The sequence below is a fragment of the Anthonomus grandis genome, chromosome 14 (assembly GCF_022605725.1).
Source record: "Anthonomus grandis grandis chromosome 14, icAntGran1.3, whole genome shotgun sequence".
Lineage (NCBI taxonomy): Eukaryota > Metazoa > Arthropoda > Insecta > Coleoptera > Curculionidae > Anthonomus > Anthonomus grandis.
Genome location: NC_065559.1, coordinates 4730694 through 4750047, shown reverse-complemented (window position 1 = coordinate 4750047; position 19354 = coordinate 4730694). Strand labels below are relative to the sequence as shown.

Below are 19354 nucleotides of genomic sequence, written 5' to 3'. Positions count from 1 at the left end.
TTATCATATGTGCTTTACAGGTAGTACCAAAAACTTCAATTTAAGTACACTTAACAAAGCAAAACTCTACGAGGTGGGTAAACAACTAAGGAGACATTTAAATGTAGTCAATAATATTAATTTAAAACAAAATAGATTGTAGCTCATTACAATAGGGAAAACAGCTGAAACAGTGGTGAAAATCCAAAAGATCTTAATGGTTCAACTCAACCACTAGTCAAGCCAAGTACATCAGCTATCGCAGAAAAAGACAAAAGTTTACCCAAAGGCTAAACCTGAGTTCAGGATAAATCCAAAACTAAAAAAAAAGAAACTAGAAGAAAAATAAACCTAAAAGAAATATCTTCTATTTATTAAGTAGAAATCATAAGTCTTACCTCGGAAACTAATGAGGTTAACAAAAATGTGCCACTAAGGAGTGTGACGCAGGAGATTTGATCTTAGGCGATTTCCTGGAGGTTGTTATAAAACTCCCTTTCAGCACAAATTACGGTTTCCAAACAAGTGTATAAGTATACCGAAATTTCAAATTTAATTGGACCACTTTTATCCCCTATGAAGGTTAAAATTTCCAAAAATTCTTAAGACAACGTGGGGTAACAAAACTACAATTTCCAGCCAACTGAGAACGGTCTAGAATTGTCTTCCTTCATAAAGAAACTACAAAAAATGAATTCAACGGAAAACCCGCATAGAATGCTAAAGTAAACAAATAAAGCAAATGCCACAGCAAAATTATCCTAAGGAGAAAAATAACGGAAAACAGCGTCACTGACAACAAGGGGCCAGGTTGACTGTCACTTCGACCGTCATTCAAAAGTAAACAACAAAAATGGTTCTTTATGCTTCACAGAAAATCGCTTCAAGGAAAACCACGATTTCTATGGGAAAAACAAGGACTGCTATACTTGGATGGACACTAAAAGAGTACAGCCCACAGAATGGTAAGCTCTATACATGCTATTTCTCAAGGACTCAAGATAAACAACCATCGTAAGTGTTCAAAGAGCAATGCGCAGAGAAGTGAGAGAACCAACCAACAAACCAAAAAGTCAACATAAAAGACCAATTCAAATTTCCTTTGAAAACTAGCTCTAAACACTGAGAAAAACAAAGTAAAATAAGTTAGCTTTTAGACTTTCATAACAGCTTAGACCTAGTGGAACTACTAATAATCTACAGGGACACCAGAAAAACGTGTGAAAACCATAATCGAACTTAAAAAAGTACCAAACAAAGAATAGGCATACAAAAAAATCACAAGATGTAGCATTTCTGTTTTTATTTCCCAGGGACCAATGAAATTATAATATAATTAAGAGTTTGATGAATATATTATCATCAGGAGATTACTCTACTTTTTAATCTAATCACGATTTCATACATATTATATTAAATGGCAGATACTAAATAAACTAGACCATATGCTTTAGTGATTAATAATTTTTTAGACACCATGAAATGATAAAATAATAGTCGCCAAATATGGTCTAAAATTCGCAAATTAAATCCATACTTCTGGTTCGACAAAAAAAGATTTAATCCATCCCGTTTTCGGTCCTGACACTATCAACACATATTTTGCCCAGTTTTTAAAATTCTATTTATTTTTTAATGTAACACACACTGGGGAAGTTAATTTTGTACAATTTTGAAGCTGAAAAAAGATTAATGCTTAAATTCTGTAGTTCGTTTATTGCTGTTTTCTTGGTCCGCGTAATAAATTGTCGTGTTGTAAACAATTATTTCTTTCTTACATCGAAGACCGAGCGCTATTGCTATAGTTGCTGTTGATCCTAATGATTTTTCTGATATACGTATTATAAGTATTTTGTCTAAGATTTTTAAAAAGTTATCTATTAACAAATTCATGATTATTTTTTGAATAATGACCCATTACCTAATATACTCAGTGAGGATTTAGGGGTGGGCTAAGTACAGCCACGGCGGTTCCTAAAGTAACCAACGATATTTTAGAAAACACAAATCAATGCAACGTTACAATATTTCATTGCTCAAATGGACTTTTAGTATTCAAGTTTAAATATTTTGGGTATTTGGAAAAGTTCACCTCTACGTTTGAGTCATATTTATACGAGAGATTCGATTTTTTTCTAACCACAGCGGCATTGCTTGTTATAACTTATACTTCTGACATTCTAACCTCCTTTACAAACGTGTTTGTGATTCTCAACTATGATATAGCGAGCATGTAGAGTAGTTCTTTTCAAGAAAATTATTTTTACAAATAAGCACTTTTTAAATTTTAAATTTAGGAAAATCTTAACAGATTCGCTTGTCCTTTCAGTCATTAATTACTGTAATTTTATATGCTTCATGAAAATATGATACAGGTCATGCGGAACGCTTGTGCTCTTTTGAATCAGAAAAATATAATCATATGTCTCAAATAATTTATTGATTTGAAAGGGCTTTGTATGGAAAATAGATGGAAATATCACTTATACATTTTTAGTTAATCCTGATCGCCATTTTAATATCTTGCGCAATATCTTTAGAGCACGTCGTTCCATACACTCTGTGACCGTTAGACATAAGGCCAAATATTCCATGCCTCGTTTTCGTACAACATTTTATACTAGGTCCTTTATCTATAATATAACAAACTTCCGGACGAATGGCGATTGCATAACTTTAACAAATTTAAATTTAACACTTATTTGATAAGCAAAGTGTGGGTATAAAAAATTTGACGGTAGGCTTGTTATACATACACATCTGCAGTTATTTTAATCTCAGTGTGCTTTGCTCGACTATTGCTCAATAATAACTAATAACTTCTTTTTCAATTTCTCATATTTTCTCCTAATTTCGAAGATGAATATGAAAAAAATCTTCTTTCCATAAACAATTTTCCACTTATTCAATATATGGTGTAGACAACCGACAAGGGTGTATATAAGACTGGTTCCAAATGAACTGCCCCTCATAATGTCATGTTTGTGTTTCTTGAAGAACATAGTTATTGTTTCGAGTATACCGGGTGACAATGAAATCATTTACCAGAGCGTCATTGATTTGTTTTTGGAGTAAGAATTTGGATCGTTGACATGGTTGTAAAGTTTAATATTCGAACTCCCATTAAAATTTAGCAGGACGTTTCGGCAGAGAACTATCTCCCATCCATATATCCCAGGTTTAGTAAATTTAAAATAAAGACAATGGAAGTTCTGCTTATAGCAATAAATATTTTTGTTATTATTTTGTATAATGAAACATTTACTATTAACTAGTATTTGTCCAAACCAACCTGATTCAACTGCAAAACTTAAACAGTTTAATTGCAGCATTAACTTCAAAATGTATGGAGATCGAATCAATTTTATGACGTTACTTACAGGTTTCATGCAACAATATCCAACAAACAAAAACAACAAGACCGACGCCATCTCCGTCGCCAGCGCTAAGCACAACGTCTACGTCGTCCAGCATGAGTAATGGCGTTAAAGAAAAGTCTGAGGAGCCGGTTAAAAAGGTCGTCAGGGACGTTACCTCACTTTACATTTGTGAGTGGGACGACTGTCAGATGTAAGTCGAATTTTATCGTTTATTAACACATTTTAGAGAATTTTTCTGCTTTATTGAAACCGATATTTTTTCTTCAAGAAATACCAAATTTAAATCCGCCAATCAAGTGTACCTTCACGCCTGCGAAAGTCATTGCCCCAAAGGCGACGAGGAGGTCTACTGCCTGTGGGACCGATGCGATTCATTGAAGCGTAAACGATTCTCTTTGATGACCCATATTAATGATAAGCATTGTAATCTCGAGGTAAGTTGTGTTTTTTTCATCACTTTTATGAGGTACAACAAAATTTTCGCAAGAATCTTAATGAACCCAGTTAACAAAAATTAACTTCTGGTAATAATGAGAATTTAGATTCAATTCAGTTTGAAAAATTGAGTTTTTGTTGTAAGTTTTACAAGGATATTGTCTCTATATGGTTATATCCAAAAATATTTGCATTTATAGCAGTGTTATTCGACATGTTTTAATACACAAATTGGGGTAGTTAGTCTCTTATTTAATATTTACATCATTCTAATAAAAAATATACAAGAAAGGTTTAAACTATTGCTCGTCAAACTTGTGAAGACTGAAATAAGAAGCAAAAAAAATTAAAATGCATTAAAGTGGTATTAAACAAGTGAAAACATTAAGAACTCGCTCTACAGCATTAGAATACAATCACTGACAAGTCACTATTATAGAATGGACATATGATAGACAGGTCCGAGAAAGATTAGGAGCTAATTTCCTCTCCTAGAGTCCTTATTTTAACTTTAGTGTTTCCTATAATATTCCGTTAATATTTTTGAAAAGTTTATGTTTCTATGGTTAAAAAAACTTTTCTCTGATCTATCGTTGTGTAAATAGACCATTAAAAACGTTAACGGGTGACATAACAAGGTTTTGGTCAAGTTAGAAGTGTTTACCTTCTAGTATCATTAGGTATTTTTAGCCATCAATAGTTGTGTCAATATATAGTGTGAAAAATATTACTTAAATACTGCAATAAACATTTAAAATTAAATAGTCCAAGAAAAAAGGATGTTTGTATATGATTTAATTTCTTTTAGGCGATGAAACATAGTTTGGTACGACGGAAAAAGATCGCGCAAGGTTTAACGGTGGAACCGCCGCCCCCTAGTCCTTCATCGCATCCGGGATACGCCCCAGATGCGGCCCTTCATGCGATCAAGCGACACGCCCTCGAGTTCGTGAACCCCAAAGAATTACAGGTAATTTATTAAGTTTGTTCACGCTGATTTGTTTCTTTACGAAATGCTATGATAAAAATAAGTAGGATTTTTACCATGAGACTATCGATTATCAGTAAATTAAGCTTCAACTGAAATATTGTAATTTATACTTAGATCAAAACGACTAAGCAGGGCGCCACAACAACAATAAAAGTTCAACTCCCACCTTCAGATCAGGTGAGGTAACCCTTATCAGTTTGCTCGGTTTGCGTTTAACATTTTTTTTGCTACGCATTTTTTTTTCCTTTTTTTAACATTCGTGTTCTCATCATTTTTTTTGCTTATGCATAAGAGTGACTTGGCATGGTTTGTGAATTCATTTTGGTTGATTTTTTTTTAATTCTCTCATATTTATTATTATACTGTACCTGATCCTGCTGGTAAGAGTAAGAACAACGATCAGTCAGAGTAACTGTTTTGTAAAATTGCTTTAAAATGTTGGTAGATATACGAGGTTTGTATAGGTAAAGCCTAACTTGATATGTTTTGAAAAAACCTATTTATTTATTCATCAATATTTATGTTGCAAAGTAATCGGCATCAGATATTATACACTTGTGCTTTTTCCAATCCTTAATGTAGTTTTTTTAGCGGGACAGTCAATTTGGCATACAGAAAGTCTATAAAGAAAATGTGTATCTAGTTCTCTTGGGCATTTTTTGGGGAATTGAATGAATCAAACACGAAGATAATTAAACTCTATTGTTACGGAAGTGAACCTGCTAAAAATTGGAGTTCACTTAATAGGTACCCTCAAAAACGATTTTGCAACCCAATAACAAAAATCAAACCGAAAATCATTTTTCAATGTCTTTTTTTATTTATAAATAATTTATTACTTTAAAGTTTGAATTCTTAAAAGATGCCTCCCAAGGCGTGACGTCACTTGTTAGTTAACGCTCAATAATCGTTGGGTTTTCACAACGACCATAATAAAACCGCATAAATACATTGTCTATTTAATAGAACATTTTCTTAATCATATCATTAGCATCTTACTCGCAGTTTCTAAAATTATTGAAAAGCATATATCTGACAAGCTAGGTCGATTTGCGGAGATATATTTAATTATAAAACAAATAGAAAGAGAGCGACAAAATAAATCTACACTGAAAAATGTGGAATTATATAAGGAAAGCATACATACGACTTAACGGTGAATTCCTTGCTACATTGGTTCTATACAAACATACCGGAAACAAATAAAAATTCAAAAATATGTCTGAAATATATTTGGGATATTAGATAACGCGAGTCAACATGATAGTTAATTAGTTTATAGAGACAAAACATGTCGGCGAGAGAACGCTTTAACTTATCAAATATATTTCAAGAGAATATATTTGGTATTTATTGATATGTGAGTTAAATGTACAATTAAGCCCATTATTCAATTACACTTGATGCTTAAGTAATTTATAAGTTCTGCGACACCCAGATCCTTCACTTTACCTGTCCTCTTAGAATTCGATGGAATTATAGCCAAATTGAAATAAATTAATATTACGTGTGAAACTAAAAAACGTGCATTTTTCATAATTGAGGCGTTAGAGCAAAAGTGGCACAAGCCAAAAATATTTTTTATGGAGAAATTCGCAAATAAAAATAATTAAATTTTTTGAAGATTAATTACGAAATTATTAGAGGCTATTGTAAGAATTTCTTAATTTATATTTATTTAGGTAAGCGGTGGAATATTAAACATAGTTTTTGGACATTTTTTTTTTGAAAAATAAGATTTTGTATGTGGCTTGGGCCACTTTTGCATAACCTTTTTTTTTACTGACTTGAGAGTAAAAATGAATTACTAAAGCAAAATAATTTATTTTTAGGTAAACCATAAGATATTTTTAAACAAAACTCAACGTAAACTCTTATTAATCATTTTCTTCTTCCTCATGATTTTCAAAAACATTCGAGTCTTCTTCAACACGTGCTTTGTGAACCAGTTGACGATAAAATTCATGGTTTACTGGTGGAATATAATCAAGCAAAGATAACAAATCTTGGTATTTCTTTTCTTGTATGGGCTTAGGTCCCTCGAACAGAGGAAGAAGTATGGCCATGTCATGGAAAGTTTGGTTACCCCGTTTTTTACATTAACTTCGTTAAATAAAACATTTTCGTTATTGGAATATTTAAATTGGATAATTTCAGGATTTTCTCTATCATACCGAAGCCACTGTATTCGCAACCATTGTACTTTTTCATCAGCTGCCGTTTTTTTACGATTCGGTAATGCCTTTTCTAGTTCTTTTGTTGAAAAAAAGTCGCTGGAGGTCATAACTACTACTTTGAACGGATTTCTTTTCCTGGCTTCTAGAACCACTTGCATCCAATCATTGGGAACAAAAATATTTTTATAGTGTTTTTAATTTTTTTCGACTAATCCAAAGTCCTGATCATTTGGAAGGTAGGAGTGACCAGAAACTAAAAATTTATGGTCAATGTTGTTAACTGTGTAATCGCTGGATAATACAATGTATGTACAAAGGGCAGCCATTTTGAAATTCCTATTTTGACCACCGCACTGATCGCTGTATATTATTAGCTTTCTTGTGGTAACAAAATTCTTAATATAGTGTGCAATACAGGAACCAATTTCCTGAGTACCCCGGCATGCAACACTCTCGTCCCACATGTACATGTGTACTACGCGAGTTTGAAGATCTTGAATTCCAAAACAAAACGTCCAAAGTTGCCTTTTGTAGTACGCGACTCCTGTTGAAATGATCGGCGTTGCCAATGTTTTCACTAAGTCAAATGAAATTACGGTAAGGTCATTGTCCGATTTTGCAGCTTCAGCATCGTTTCTCATGCCTTGTCTAGCAGCTTCAGCTTTCCTCTGGTGCAGCTCTTGTTCTGCTTTAATTGCCTCACTTTCTTGGTCATCTGCCATAGCTCCTTTAATTTTAATATTGAAAGCATCACATTTGCGACAACTATCGGATAACGGCGCGTGAAACTTTAAATTAAAATCATTTTTAAATATTTGACGAAAAACAAACAATGAAACCAGTTTCATTTTTATACAAATTGTACATTTTGGTTAGGTCTAGTTTTAGAGAAAGATACTTGACATTTGGCCTTTTTTTATGAATAATGGGACTCATAAGCTGGTAATTTATTAATAAAACTTTTCCAGAGAAGTTTTATTAACTGGTATTGATTTTCCACGTTTATCAGACTGTGGTGTTCCATCAGTGCTTTTTGACTTCAATACCCTAGTTATGCGGCCATCAGACACGCCCAATGATTGCTTAAAAAAAGTTTTGCAAACTTTTTTGTCTTCTCCTTTGTCATTTGGCAAAATGTAGCACCTGCTGTGTTCCTTTGGTTTTATATTTTCCGTGGTATAATTCCGTTCTTTGTTTAGAACTCTGACATGTCCAAAAATATAAGAAGTCTGCAAAGTGTGAGATCCCAAACTATAAAAGTTTATGAATACAGCCTCACGCCATTTTTGTGAAAAATTTTCGTGGCACTTCTTTGAACAAGGGCATTCTTTGGCTTCAAATATCTTGGAAGAAACCACCCTCCCCTTGGTGTTCACGTATTCTTCACCAGCAGCACGCTTTCTTTTCCTAATATTTCTCTTCCACTGTCCTTCATTTTTCCTTCTTTTTGCTCCCTGAATAATTTGCTCGCGAAGTGCGTTCTATGTCTGTAATATAAACAAAACATTAATCAATAAAACATAATATTTTATTATAGAAGTCAATAAAAACATAATAAAATATAATGTTTTTATCGATTGATAAGGAAACAAAACTAACCAGAGAGCTCGCTAGCTTCACTTCCAGAAGGTACGAATTCAGAACCTGAATCCTGAAAAGGTTCTTCTATATCTGTAACAAAAAAAATGTAAATGCAAAAGTGGCCCAAACCTGGATCACCGAAACACAGTATTTTCATAACCTCAAAATACGTATTATTACAACTTTAACTGCAAATGTGCAAATAAAATTTAATTATAGGTTACTTACCAGAGCGATCTTCGTCACAACCAGACATATTTCTTTGTATTTTATTTGAAAAAAAAAACTTTACTTTTCGAACAAAAAGTATGCTATCAAAATTACAAACACGTGGTCAAAATAATCTCAACGTCACTGAATACTAAAGCGGCCCACAATGGGTTGGGCCAGTCTTGCTCCAGCAAATATGAACGTGCTATGTACGCAAAAGTGGATTTATGTGACATCTTGCGGTGGTATAGTAATGTAATGGTCAAAATAGGCTTGAAAAAAAATTCGATATATTTGTAGGCCATTTTTGCTGTTAGCTCAACTTTTTTAAATATGTGGCTTGGGCCACTTTTTTGTCCAAATCATTTTGTAAAAAAAGCACCAAGAGTATATATTCCAAATAGTTTATGTATATATTCCAAACAATTTATGTATATATTTAATTAATGATTCCACAATTTTACCGAAAATATCAAGTTTACTTATTGGCCTATAATTTGTCAGACTAGATTTATCACCACTTGATAAAAATGAGCCACTTGCAAGGAAACAGGAAAGGACACTGGTTAAGAGATAAGTTATAAATAATAGATAATGGTTTATATTGTGAAGATGCACATTTTTTTACAAAAAAAAAAAATCGGTACACCTTTACTCTCGTCCAAGTCACACAGAGCTCCTTTAAATCTGAAGAAAACGCTTTAGGAATTATTGCGGATTACTTAATACTTGTGCGGGTTTCGTCCAGGATTTAGTACACGTACAACTCTAGTTAAAATGTTAAATCTAATGAAGAACGTAAATGTTCACTTGTTTGATTTTGGTAAGGCATTCGACACTGTGAACCATAATTTGTTACTAGCAAAGCTGTAATATTTTGGCTTGTCAGTTAATGCCATACATTTTTTCCAAAGCTCTTTTGACAGTAGAAAGTATAGGCAGGTAATATGTACCAGGTGGTTAAATATCTCAAACTATAACCAATTTATGTGCCAAAGTATGTACCAATGATAACGCAAAATATTCAAATCGTGCAAAATCTTCTAATGTCGGATCTAAAAAATCTAGAAACCTTTGAATTAAATCCCAACTTAAAATTAAACTCATTAAAAATACAATTATACTTAGTACTAAGAAACAAAAACATAAGAAAGACGTTGTGTGGAATTTGGACATCCATTTATCTGGAAATCATTTTCCTATTATCGAGCAAGCAAAAAGGCTTGGTACCTATTATTATAACCAGTTCTCTCTAACCTTTGAGCCTCATATTTAGTGATTCTTTAGACTAAACACCGACTAATGCTGAACGTGTCTAACTAACTTTTGACTTCACATCATCAGGAAACGTTCCCGGTTTCGCGTGGAACAACTTAAAACAACGTATGATTAATCGTTGTTTATTTAGCATATTGTGTAAAAATAATTTAAAAAGCTGACCAATGCAAGAATTTCATTGCGGTAAATTCGGTTTGAAATATGTTTTTTTTGCGGCAAGGGAACGGGATACCCGTTTTCGTTAATAAGTGTCATAGACCACTAACGACTGATGAGAAAAGAAAGGCTAGATAGATTTTTTAAACACTTCAATTGCCAGATTGACTGTACGATAGTCGATTTTTGGTATAGCTTTCAATTTTTCCAGCGATTGGCTTTTTATCGAGTCAATCTTGCAAAATCCTTGCAATTTGTGGGTACATTTCGGTTTTGGATATAAAAAAGTCACACAGGGCTATATCTGGTTAATATTAAGGGGAAAGCCACGAAACAGTCGAACAAAAACTATAATTATTTATTCTCGGACATTATTTCAAACCGTAGAACAAAATAAATTATACTTTTCGTTAATATAATAGTCCTCGTAATAAAAGAAAGAAAGGACTTATTTTTCTCAGTTTTTTGCAGAGCTATTGAGCCATTTCCGATTTTGGAGTTTATCGATATTTCCTAATGTCTTAGATAAAGTGAATACACGAGTTTTGAATGTTTGGACTCAATGAGAATCACGAGAATTCAGGCGTGGTCTCATAGGAATTTGAACGGAAATTTTTTTAATTTTTTTAAATAGCATCTTAATAAGCATCAAACTACATGACTTTCTCACTATTTTGTAATTTTTACGCTTAGATTTTACATTTGGTACATAAAATTAAATAGAAACATATTAAGCAATGTATAATAACTATGTAAACTTACATAGTTCCCCGGGTAAAATTAAATATGAAAAAGTATTTTTTTTATATATGTGGTATTAGTTAATAAATAATTTTAATGTAATTATTACTTACAGTTTTTATAAGTAGGATGTCCAATGCTTCTATCGTGATCTTCCCAAAGATTTTCTATTTGATTTAGGTCATTTTAGGACCATTTCATAACAATAATGGTTCTATGTTAGGTAATTAATGATTGTCGTGTATCTTTCTCGTTTCCTTTCCTGAAGTTACGATGGGAATTATCCAAAATATTCAATTTATTAGCTAGTTCTATTATCCAGTTATTATTAAGTAAATCTTAAATTTAATTTACCCCGAAAGGTGGATCATTGTTACCAAAATCATGTTCTTCATTAGATTTATTTATATCTATATTATAAACTTTGGTTTTTTTTCAGGATGATAATGAAGGCCCAGTAACCAAAAGTATTAGATTGACAGCCTCGTTAATACTACGGAACTTAGTGATTTATAGTAACACTTCAAAGAGGTAAGACTTTTAATTAATCAGCAGTTATCGTAATTATTTTACAATTGTGAGTCTTTGGCAGATGATTTACCAAATGTTTATCTGTTTATGTTTTTTTTCTTTTCTTAACTTTACTTTGATATCCGTATATTAAATTTTATAGCGATTTAGGATACGTTTACACTTTTGGTTATTTAAAGTTTGGTTCCATCTCGTATAATAGGTCCACCAGAAGCTAATATAAGAAATGACCCTGTATAAATTTCATATTAATTCATTTATTTATTTATTCTTCCTTGAAACATAAAATAATTTTTAATTAAATTAAGAGTGCTTACTACCAATGCAATCTAAGATTTCATAATAGCTATTACAGACCTGCTAAATAACTTAAAAGAAAATAATTGAATCGATTATTTCAGAAACCCGTCAAGCGCCAAAGTATGCAAAAATGAGTTACGAACGGAAAAAATTCCTTTGGATATAGTTGCGTCGTTTAGCGCATAAACCCGGCAAACACCGTTGCCGTATAAGGGGTATACGGTAGTGTTGTAAAAATCCGGATTAATTCAATATCCGGACAGTATTGATTCGGATGAATTGAAAATTCGGTTTTTTTCATCCGGATTAATTCATCCGCTCGATGTCTCGTCCATTCGGTAAATTATGTCATGTTTCGGGCTCGATGCTCGACCGTCCGATAAACGTTTTTTAAAGCTGTTTTTCGAATATGAGGTATGCATTATGCAACCTATTGGACATTTCGTTTTTACGGATTTCTACATGATGTTAAAACTAAAATAGTTAATTATGTATGTAATAAATCAAGTGTATTTTAAACGATGCAAAATATCAATACGAAAATGCTTTGTTGCCGATTGCCGGGTTATTTGTCCGGACGATTTAATTCGGATTCTCTTAGCTGGTAAAACGTGGAACTTCGTGTCACTTCGTGAGCCTCGTGCAAGCTCATACGATTATTTCATCGTCGGGCTAACGGACGACGGGCGGCGTGTATCCGGACGATCTAGATATCCGGATTGATTCGGAATAATTTGATATTCGGATTGAACGGACGATTAATCCGGACTCTTCGCATCACTAGTATACGGACCATATTTATACCGTTTAGTGCAGAAACCCGTCAAGTGATGTCGCTTAACGGCTTTCTGCGCCAAACCGAACATGGCCGCCATTATATGCTGCCAGGCGTTTGTTTTTGTGCTGTTCTCATTAGTCTTTGTTTGTCGGTGTTCCTGAACGTTACGTAAAGTGAATAATAATCATTTAAAAGTAATTATATGTAGTTCTGCATGATAATAATAGTGTTAGTGCCCGGTCAGTCATGTTAAGCAGTTCAGAAGAGGATGAACCTGTGCCTAAAAGAAGACGTGGAATAACCCATGAGGATTTATACAAGCGTAATAAAATGCGCAATGCTAGATTAAAAGGTGAGACTTTGTGACTTGTAAGTGTGCTAAAATGTCATTTAGACATAAATCAAAATATAATAGATGATACATGGCATAAATTTTATTTACTACAAACCAAGGATCTTCAAAATACCTATTTACAAACTTTGATAGAAGTCGAAGACGTCAAGCGAAGACGAAAAAAGACCGAAGAACCTCTAGAATCTAAAAGAAAAGTTACATATAGATACAATGTAAAAGTACATGGTGTACTTAAAGTTGTATGTAAAAATTGTTTTTTGCAAATACACGGAATTTCACGTGACAGGGTAGATAGAATCTGTCAGCTACTTGGAAAAAACCTTGGAACGCCAACTGATAAAAGAGGTAAAAATAAAAGTGGTTATTCATTCGGGCGGCCTCAAGTTGACGTTTGTAGTTTCTGCGAGAGTCAAAATGTTAAGATAAAAGATAAAGCTCTAAATGACACTGCAAAACGGGTTGCAGTAGCAGAGTTAGTCATTCATAAGAGAAGAGCAAAAAAGTTCTATGCAAGTATGAAAGCTGCATCAGAGAATAAAGATGGTGATACTACTTGTTTCCTGTGCTTTGATTTTATGCAAAATCTGCCTCTGCCAAACATTCCCGTGCAAGAAATATTTTATATGCGTCAACTTTGGGTAAATGTCTATAATAGTATACATGATCTGAAAACTAATAAGTCAAAGCTATACGTATATCATGAGGGGGAAACAAACAAATTCCCTTGATGAAGTTTGTAGTATGATTTTAAACTACATCAACACTGAAGTACCTGCAACTGTAAAACACCTTGTTCTATTCAGCGATGGTCCCTCAGGCCAAAATAAAAACCATACAGTTACTCGTTTTTTGATGAATCTTTGTGACAGGAAAAGGTTTTCTACAATAACACACAACTTTCCAGTCAGAGGACATTTCTATTCAGCATGTGATCGGAAGTATACTTTGGAAGTATAAAGCGTATGTTGAGAAAAGTGGATCGCGTCTACACGCCAGAGCAATACGTTGAGCTAATTTTAAAGGCTAGTACCAAAAACCGCTTTAAGGTTCATTAAAAACGTCAGAAGTCTTTAGTTTCAAGAAATGGTGGCCAACACATTACAAAAAAAGCACATATTTTGTTGACAGTCATGGCAGAGGAATCCCACAAGCACAAAAAGAGAGTTTTAAAATATCTACCTACAAGCAGTTCTTCTAAAGTAAAGAAACCAAAGGAAAAGTAGTAGTTAGTGAATACGTGGACGAATTAGTAAAGTCCTATTATTAACATCCTCCAAACTTACCAGTGTAAGTAGCTTATCCAGAGGGAAAGGTAAAAAAAATTGGCTCCATGAGTCTTGATGACTTGATAAATTTGAACATTTTTTCAGGTACCCATAAACATCAAGAAAATGAGAGATTTAAAAAAACTGCAACCTTACCTTGCCGGCTACGAGGCATTTTATGACCGGATTTTTGAATGGCCTACTACATATAGATGTGCACCAAAACCCATTAAAGAGATTTAAACTTTAAGATGTATTTTACTCGCGGTTTTAAGAGTATTTTTTTGTAGTTATCTATAAAATGTAATAGAAAAAAAAGTAATAAATGCTGCAATATAAATAACTGACAACATTATTTCCTAATTACTCCAAAAAACTTCTTAAAAAAAATACCTTCAATATGTCAACAAAAAATATTATCGTTTAGTACAGAAACACGTTAAGTACACGATTTTCAAAAAAAAAAATTGTTTAGGTGCCACGAGAAAAAAAATTGTTGTTTTCATAAAAACGCTTGGTATTATAAGTACTTTCAGTAAAAAATTACGTTTACCCTTTAAAAAAATTGTTTTTATAATGAAACAGTTTTCTTTACTTTTCTCTAAACTATAATTTTGACACTTGACGGGTTTCTGAAATAATCAATTCAATTTATATCTACATACATAAAACAAACAAGTAAAAATGCACATTTAAATAAAATAAATATTTATCCCAAGTCCAATTTAATTTTTTTAAAAGAAGAGTTGAAAACATCACATATTGCAGACTTCTAAAACTTTGTTTAGCCCAGGTGATTGTTTTGACAATAAGGACCAATACGAAAATAAATTTAAAAATCTGTTCGCCCGACGATTCCTCCGATATAGTGGCGTCTTCAGGAGCTTCTTGTTCAGTTAATAAAACAACGAACAAACATTGAACTACTACACAATCATAGACAATGCATGGCTATTATTAGTCATTCAAAGATATCACAGACTTCTTTTAGACTCTTTTTACACACGTTTTTTTTTTGTACTGTTTTAAAATTTACATATGTCTTACCATATTTTCCTAACTTTGCCCTTTTTTTTAACAAAAGGTACTTAAGATCATATGAATCCCACCTGGCCAACATCGCCCTAAGCAACGTAGAATCGTCACGAACAATAGCCCAAATACTATACGACATAAACGACAGGTCGACCCACAGGTGACCGCGCAGGATCCAAGTGTGATTTGTGAATTTTTTGTAATGTGTGTGTATATATATACATATGTAATTCTTTTCATGAATGTTTAGTTGTAATTCTGCGTGAAGGGATATAAAGACCACACAGTTTTATTATCTGAAGATCTGTGAAAAGAACGTTAGATGAATAAGATTAGCCCGTAAGACAAACATGTACGTATAAGGTAAAAATGTAAATTATTTAATTGAAATGTACAAATGTTAGTTTAGAAGGTTAAAAGCCCGTTGTTATTTTTATATTATTTACTACTAGGGTAAATCGAATGAAAAAGGCATCTGAACCAGTTGTTTGGACCTTTAATATTAAATAAACACTTAAACTGTTTTTATAATTCTGTGCAATTTATTTTCGCAGTTGTGTTTTGATAGTCAGTACTAAGCTAACGCTACTTATTACATTATTGTAAATAATTTTTAATTGCTGTATTTTGGGTACTTTTCCATTTTACATGTGATAGAAACGCAGTTTTTTTTTAAATTAATTATTTTATCAGTATTATCTGAACGGTAACGTTTTAAAGTGGTAGCCTGTTAATTTTTTTTTTTAGGATATTAATATTACGTCACAAACAACGTTTTATTTAATAAGGATCTTTTGTGTTATATACTGGGTGTTTATTACACATTCGGCAAAAGTTCGGGACAAAATAAGAAAAAAAGCCTCGCTTTGTTTTCAAAATACAGGATGTGCAAAGTTTAAAAAAGAAACGTGTTTTTTATTCCTGATTAAATAATAGCTTTTAGAATTATAATTTAGATGTAAGAGCATAAGGTAGAGAATATGCCTTATAGAACACTGGTGAAGCATCTTCCTTAAAAACCAGTTGGGCCTTAACAACTTTAATACATTCATTTAGGATTGTAACCACATTAATTACTACAACTGTTAATCACACAGCATAAAGACATTCTGCAATTGGAGACCGGAAAGTTATGAGCTAAATCATAGTATTCATTTAACATAATAGAAACAACAATTTTATCGATCACGTATAGAACATGACCAGAGCTTTTTAACACAAGATGCGAAAATTTTAATTTATATTCAAATTCTGACAACACAGTAATACTTGACCCAGTATCTGCCTCCATCTCCACCTTTTTACCTTCTATATATACAGTTTTAATTAAAGCATTATTAAAGTTATTTCTCTGATGTTTAGCTAGATTAATAGTCCACAGGGAGGATCGCACGGAAATATAAGCATTGCAAGCTATTAAATTAATCAATAGTTTCGGAAAATAAAGAATAATTCTAATTATCCTCGACAAAAACTAGATAGTTATTACACAAGCTCGCATATGCTGAACCTCATGGATCAATGGGACTAATTATATTTCTTCGGCAAAATTCTTCATTACTCAGCATAATCTGCTAATTTTTCAATGCTTTTCCTTGTAGCAAAATTTCTTTCTCAGAATCATATTTTTCAGATGTACGAAAAGCCAATAGTTCGACGTTTAACTCGTTTCGACGGTCAATTTCACCGTCATTTTCATTGCTCAAACAGCAGTTTTTTCGTGGCATAAATAAATCAGAAAAATACAAAAGCCATAACCTTTACGTCTTTGATCTTTTGCCAATTTTTCTCCATTCTGATGATCTCCTTGTTCAGGTGTATTATAGTGCTTGATCCATGTTTCATCCATTGTTACATACCGCCCTAAAACTCCTTTTCTGGCATTTTATTTATCAAAAAGGTAATCGAGAGAGCAGTCTTGCCCCTTTTCCTTTACAGTGTTTATACTTTTAACATAACCAAATCGTTAAAATTGTGTCGATATCACTTATATACGGATGATACAATTTTATGTGCCATTCAAACACGGTTTTCCTAAAAATATTGCTGCACAATTAAATTTCGAAGATCATCTTTTAAAAATTACTCCTAAAAAATCTTTTACAATTTTTTTTTGCAATGTAACTCAGAAGTCAATTGAACCTACCTTTTAAAGATTTACTCAAAAATCTGGGATTAATAATGGACAGCAAACTAAAATTTAGAGACAATTATCAATCTTTGTCTAAAAAAAGCTTACTCGATACTAAAGACAATTTACTTACAATAGGTATTTGTCTCTAAAAACTAAACCTATGCTATGCAATGCCCTAATATTATACCATGTTAACTTTGCGGACCATTTGTACAGCTCTTTATTGCATAGCATCGATATTAAAGGGTTTCCAAAAAGGTCAAAGCAAACAGTCTCTTTTCCGTTTTTTTTTTCTTAACACAAGTGTGATGTCACTATATTTCTGAAATTAATGGTCGAACTGTCATGAAAATTCAACACGTTTAGTCTGAAGGTTAGCAGTACTATCTGAAAGTCGTAGTTTTGTTTTATTTGTCAATTGTGACGACATCAGTTGGTTAGTCCTGGGACTTAAAATAAGGCCAAATTTAATTTTATGAACTTTTCTAAATAAATGTCGCCAAACCAAAACCCCAGGAATTTCTTATAAATTCTAATAAGGTTGTAACACCATAAATTGATTAACGAATTTACTTTTAAGGAACAAATATTTTTCCTTTAAAACCTTGCCCAACCTATCATTTGGAAATGAAGCTATCCCGGAAATAAGTACTTTTTTCTTATTTTGACCCAAGAAACACCCTCGAAAATTTTACCAAGCCAAGTATATACGAAACGCACCAAAAATAAACTAATTCAATTTCTCTTTTTTAAATATAGTCCTAATAAGTCAATAGTGCTATTTAGAAATAACCTAACATTGCGAAAATATATGCAGTCTATTAAAAAGAATTAACAGGCTAAGGATCCAAGAGGCATTAAATTACGAATCTCTCACAAACATGGATGATGACCGATGTCGAGTACATTACATAAATGCGCATGTGAAAAAGCAGACACTACCATTACATCTCGAAATACATATGTGCTTAGCATATCCTTTTATCCAATAAACTAAATAAATGCTGTAAACTACCTACTTAACATTTTTTGTCAATGAAAATAAACTGCATTTAATGTGTGTCTATTTTTATACTTGTGTATTTTTGATTTAGATTTAAGTTTGCCATTTGTTTCTTATTGTAGAGGGTGAGTCAACGTGTACGCGGACTAGTTTGAAGATAATATTTGTCGGATTATCGCCTAATTCGATATTTCTCGTATTTCAAACGTAACACCCTGTATTGGAATTTCAGGCTATAACCATGAAATCTATGTATAAGAGGTTTTTTTGGCAACGAATAAAATAAAATATTTATAACATACCTGCTAGTTATTTAAGGCAGCATCTAGCTGGACAGTGTTACTATCCTTAGAACACAATATCTGCCACCACGACTTCTCTGAAAGCACACAATTCTGATGTTGAAATTTACCATTACTTCTAAACACATTTCTCGAGTTATGTCAGAAGTTATTCCTCTAATTTCATCTTTCAATTGTTGAATAGAAAAATAATCCAGTGGCGTCAAATCGTATGATCTTGCCGGCCAATTTACGTCTCCATTTCTTAAGATAATCCTCCCTCCAAATCGTCATGCAATAAAGTCAATGTTCATCGAACACCCGTTTTCAACATATTTTTTAATCATCTAAACACGTTGTTCGACTGTATAGCGCTGCATTTTTAAAATTTCACTAGATTTCTCAATCAAATAAAAATCGAATTATATAAACAAAGTTTGAGATAACAATAGTAGCAAATAAAAACATTCGAAACCTCTTACTGGAATACCGTTTATAAGTCCACTTCTTTTTTCCTCCTTAAAATTAAAATTTACTTATTTTGAAAAAACTGAATGCCTGTAAATCTTCAGAGCGTGTGAGGCATATCTTCATTGTAACTTTATTCGTGCCGACGTTTCGCTACTATCATCTTCAGGCTAATGAGAGACGACTTTTTTTGTTGATCAATCACCGATTAAACTGTTCATAAATATAAACAAATTCTTGTGATTGTTCCAATTGAAACGCGTTAATAATTTAAGT

The 19354-nt window shown here is 32.5% G+C and overlaps 1 protein-coding gene across 7 annotated transcripts in view; it reads left to right on the top strand.

Annotated features, from left to right (window-relative positions):
* LOC126744573 (AT-rich interactive domain-containing protein 2) overlaps positions 1-18400 on the top strand; it is a 97847-nt gene extending 79447 nt beyond the window's left edge. For 5 of the 7 annotated variants that reach the window (XM_050452039.1, XM_050452038.1, XM_050452037.1 and 2 more), the window contains 6 exons: positions 3362-3549; positions 3628-3793; positions 4603-4764; positions 4900-4962; positions 11368-11459; positions 15242-18400. In XM_050452039.1, the coding sequence (XP_050307996.1) occupies positions 3362-3549; positions 3628-3793; positions 4603-4764; positions 4900-4962; positions 11368-11459; positions 15242-15356 (786 nt within the window). In that variant the 3' untranslated portion in view covers positions 15357-18400. The remainder of the gene's footprint in view (positions 1-3361; positions 3550-3627; positions 3794-4602; positions 4765-4899; positions 4963-11367; positions 11460-15241) is intronic. The other 2 variants (XM_050452040.1, XM_050452034.1) reach the window with 1 other exon arrangement.
* The last annotated feature ends 954 nt before the right edge of the window (positions 18401-19354 follow it).